The sequence below is a fragment of the Myodes glareolus genome, chromosome 21, assembly GCF_982192425.1.
Source record: "Myodes glareolus chromosome 21, mMyoGla1.1, whole genome shotgun sequence".
NCBI lineage: Eukaryota > Metazoa > Chordata > Mammalia > Rodentia > Cricetidae > Myodes > Myodes glareolus.
Window position 1 is genome coordinate 64,755,604 of NC_142046.1, and position 4,659 is coordinate 64,760,262.

The 4,659-nt window shown below is 39.0% G+C and overlaps 1 protein-coding gene across 1 annotated transcript; it reads right to left on the bottom strand.

The window, feature by feature from the left end:
• Window positions 1-1,278: 1,278 nt before the first annotated feature.
• On the bottom strand, window positions 1,279-2,208 carry LOC125395053 (olfactory receptor 5AK3-like). The gene has a single exon (XM_048426241.3). It carries the CDS (start codon window positions 2,206-2,208, stop codon window positions 1,279-1,281), a length of 930 nt encoding a protein of 309 aa, XP_048282198.2.
• Window positions 2,209-4,659: the final 2,451 nt, after the last annotated feature.

Genomic DNA, 4,659 nt, shown 5'->3' on the forward strand with positions numbered 1-4,659 from the left:
CTTGGTTGATGAGTTGGTACCAGCTGGTTTCTCTTGTCAGTGTTTGGGTTATGACTGGATGGCCATTCCACATTCCTGCCTCAGTCTATGAGTCTGAACCTTCTTCAAACATTGGAAAATATTGCAGACTGCACCCTATTCTTCTCTTGCTCCTGCTTGCAATTTACTCACTGCTGAGACCCAGAGAGGAGTTGGAACCCGTACTTTTGGTTACTTTGTTTAGTTGCTGAATGGCTTTTTGATTGATGACTTTTCTGAAAATCCTACTATGTTTGTTTTTCCAAATGACAAGAATACCAGTACATATTTTACTTCCAGATTTAAGCCCAGTCTTCTATATATGTTGTTTATTTTTGGAAGAGAGTGTTAAGAGATATAAAGTATCAATTTGTGTAAATATTTCTGCTTATGTAGTATCAAATCTGTGGTTTCGTTTTCCTAGGATGTAGACCTTGCAGGGTGTGTGTGGATAGACAGCTGGAACTCACGCTGTATTCAACAGGGAAGAAATTGATGTACATCTCCTGGCTCTTCTATCAGTTTCCCAATTCCGTACAGGAACTGTTAGGGAAAGAGACCTATGTTCCTCTAGTAACCCAAGATCTGTGAGAACCTATTCTTATTCTTTCTTTCTTCTCTTTTCCAATACATATTTACAAAAGAAATGATCTTTAAAATTTTACTTTACAATAGCAAACAAAATAGTTATAGATAAATATGAAGAGTAAAACAACGCCATCAGGAAAAAATCGTGTGCCCACCTCCTCTTTTGGTCACTATAGTCTACATAGTAGGAGTATTCAGGAAAACTGACTGATCACTTCTCATAGATTTACTTTAATTTTATTTTTTGATGGCAGATGTTTATAAAAAGGAAACTAATCAAAATGCACAAAAGTGGGGTCGGAGAGATGGCTCAGCCATTCAGCAATAGTTTGTGAAGGACCCAAGTTCAGATTCGAGCACCCACATTGGATGTCTCACAACCGCCTGTAACATCAGCATACATGTGGCATGCCCTCCCTCACATACATATCCATGATTAAAACTAAACAAATCCTTTTATGAAGAACAAAAGCAACACTGAATGCAGTTTTTGGATACCTTGAATGAAACTTTATTTAACTATGTGGGTTGTTTTGCTCTGCCTGTCAAATACCATTGATATGAAAATATTCTGCCGCTCAATGTGCACCATAGTATTTGAAGCTGAGAAATAGCAGGATATTGGTAGCTTACTTGACAAGCCATGTTGAGTTATAAATGGATGCTCTCAAATTACAAGCATTTCTTTCCTATTTTTTTAAAGGCTTCTATCACATCTTGGTTTCTTAGGCTATAAATCAAGGGGTTTAACATGGGGATAATTATGCCATAAAATACAGAAGCTGCCTTCTCTTGCTCCTGAGATTCACTGGTGTGCGGGTGTAGATACATATAGGAAAGAGTCCCGTAGAAAATGGTGACTGCCGTCAGGTGGGAGGCACACGTGGAGAAGGCCTTTTTCCTTCCCGCAGCTGAAGACATCTGTACGATGGCAGCCAAGATGTATATGTAGGAGAAGATGACAACCAATACCGTGCTCATCAGATTGAACCCCACGAAGACTGTCAGTAGCAGGATACTGAAATCAATACTGGAGCACGACAGGGCAAGAATGGGAGGCTCATCACAGAAGAAATGATTAATGGCATTGGATTTACAAAAGTTCAGTGAAAATGTGAAACTCGTGTTTACAGAAGCATTTAGGAAGCCCATGGTATACGAACCAACCAGCAGCAGAATGCAGAGTCTCTGGGACATGATGATGGGATAGCGCAGTGGGTTACAGATGGCCACATAGCGGTCCACGGCCATAGCAGCCAGGATGTAACAGTCAATGGTGGCAAAAGTGCCGTAGGCTAGCAATTGTAACATGCATCCCGTGAAGGAGATGGATGCTCTCGTCTCTATGAAGTTTTTCAACATCTTGGGAGTGATAGCGGAGGTGTAACAGAGATCAACGAAGGCTAGGTGTTGGAGGAAAAAGTACATGGGAGTGTGCAGGGAAGAGTCAGTCTTGATGAGTAGTATCATCCCAATGTTACCCATGAGTGTGGCAACATAGATCACTAGAAATATTATGAATAGTATGTGCCAAGACTTGTGCTGCCCAGCAAATCCCAGAAGAATAAACTCAGTCACTTTGGTGCCATTATTTTGTTCCATGGTTAATAAGAAAGTTTAAAAACTAGCTGAAGGGTTGCAAAGAAAGAAAAGTAGAGAAGGCTGAGGACATTTTCCTTGAACATATTCCACCCTGTTTGGTTTCAAAACAAGACTAAGAATACTTTCTGTGATATGACTTATGCTGGTTTTAAAGGTTAACACGAGGGGTTAGGCACAGTGACTTATATCTGTAATCCCAGCTGGGGCATATGAGACCCTGTCTTCAAAATAAAACAAGAAGAGCCAAACAAAACGAAATTGGGGGGGGGCTGGAAAGATGGCTCAGAGGTTAAGAGCACTGACTGCTCTTCCAGAGGTCCTGAGTTCAATTCCCAGCAACCACATGGTGGCTCACAGCCATCTGTAATGAGATCTGGTGCCCTCTTCTGGCCAGCAAGTATACAGACAGACAGAACACTGTCTACCTAAAATAAATCTAAAAAAAAAAAAAAAAACCCAACAACAACAACAAAACAAAATGGCTAAAACGTGGCACCCCAGCTTAGACAATTCCACATAAAGTTTGGGGAATTGTCCTCCGGCAGTATCCATATTCTCAGGGACAAGCAAGAATGCCATACATACACCAACTAACAAAGACATAAAGAACACCTTATTTAATTATTTACTTAGTAATATGCAAGTGATCCATGTAGTGCAAGTATGTTCACTTCTGTGGGCATGTGTGGAGGCCCAGTACTGACAACTGGTGTCTTCTTTCATTGCTGTTCACCTTATTATTTGAGATGATTTCTCATAGAACTTGTATATTACCCATTTACATAGACTGAAGTACCAAAATGTGCCTAGGCTCAGTCTAACTCTGACCTTCCTAGTGTTGAAATTATAGATGCATGTTGCCATTCTTGGCTTAAAGTTTCTTTTAAATTAAAAACATTTTTGATTGTGTGTGTGTCTGTGTGTGTCTGTGTGTGTATGTCTGTCCATCCATGTGTGCTAGCTTCTCTGTGTAGATGTAGAAGCCCGAGGTCAATGTTAAGTGTCCCCTCTATTGCTATTCACCTGATCTTTTGATTCAGGGTCACTCACTGGATATAGAACTTGTTTGTTGGGCTAGATTGATTAGCTAGGAAGCCCTGGGATCTTCCAGGCTCCACTCTAGCATTGAAGTTCCTGGATGTATCTCTGTGCCTGGCTTTAATGTTGGTGCTGGGGATATGAAATCAAGTCCTAATGCTTGTTCAGAAAGCACTTTAGTCAGATTTCCAGCCCTAAAACATGCTTTTATTTAATTACATTTCTCTTATGTTCTTTATATTTTAATGTAAATACTCTAATTTACTTATTTCTTTACTTTAGATTCCAAATCCCCAGCTTTTTAGGTTCTATGTAATTTTGTTTCTAATTTTATCTATATTTTCTTATTCCCCTGTCTTTCTCTTACTGTGTTCTGGCAGTCATGACTCACGGCATGTAGAGTTCTCTATGAAAGTATTTATATGTGTCATGTGCTCATAATCTCTCTCATTCTCAATCTGATGTAGTCTAATATTTTCATAAAGAGTAATAAAAATATTTCAGAATTGTCAGAAGTCTACCATAGGTTTAAACGATCCATTCCACTTCATTATTCATACCATCCTGGCCTGGTTACAGAGAGCCCCAGATGTGATGCTGATCCGTGGGCCACACTTTGAGTAGCTCTGACTAATGGTGCCTGTCTTTCATAATTACCTATGTGCTCTCCTAGAGAAATGTCTCTGAGGCACATTCCCAAAGGCAAAGGTAATGGACACAGGTACACAGTGAGTTTGGCTGAGCATCTTCTTATGGCTTTTGTTTATGCTGCAGAAGTACAAGCATTGCTAAGGTGCATAGGGATTCTCATCATTTCTTCACTACTTCTACTCTGGTTCTGAAAATGTGTAAAGTCATATCACATTTTTATAATTTTAGACATGAATTAATTTGGTCACTATCCAATATTCTTAGAACTATGTTATTCTACTTTTCTACAAATTGGCTGTGGATATTTTTGGTAAAGTATAACTAGAATGCAATATTTTAAAAAACCCAGATTTGAGTTCCCTACCAGTTAAAGGTTTTCAGGGATTTTAACACTTAAATACTTTATTTATGGAATCTCCTATAGAAATATTAAATTTGAAGTAATTGGTTACGTTTTTACTTTATAGTTGTGGTTTGAAACAATGAAACATATCTGTTCATTTCATTCTTTCCCTCAGAAGGCACAGATGTAACAGGGACACTTATGTGCAATGGATTACTGTTCTAGCTTATTGAACAATGCTATTTCATATCTTCTATTTAATGAGATTTTCCCCTCATTTTTGTTCAGTGTCTCCATGTGCATTCATGTGCATATGGAGGTTAGAAGTAAATCTTGGCAGTTGTTCCTCAGGTGCCATTTACCATGTTTTTAGAGACAGGCTCTCTTAGTAACCTGAAGCCCTCCGAGTAGCCTACACT

What these genes read in the sequence shown, in the direction of transcription:
- LOC125395053 (XM_048426241.3), bottom strand. Translation starts at nt 2,208, where the DNA reads ATGGAACAAAATAATGGCACCAAAGTGACTGAGTTTATTCTTCTGGGA.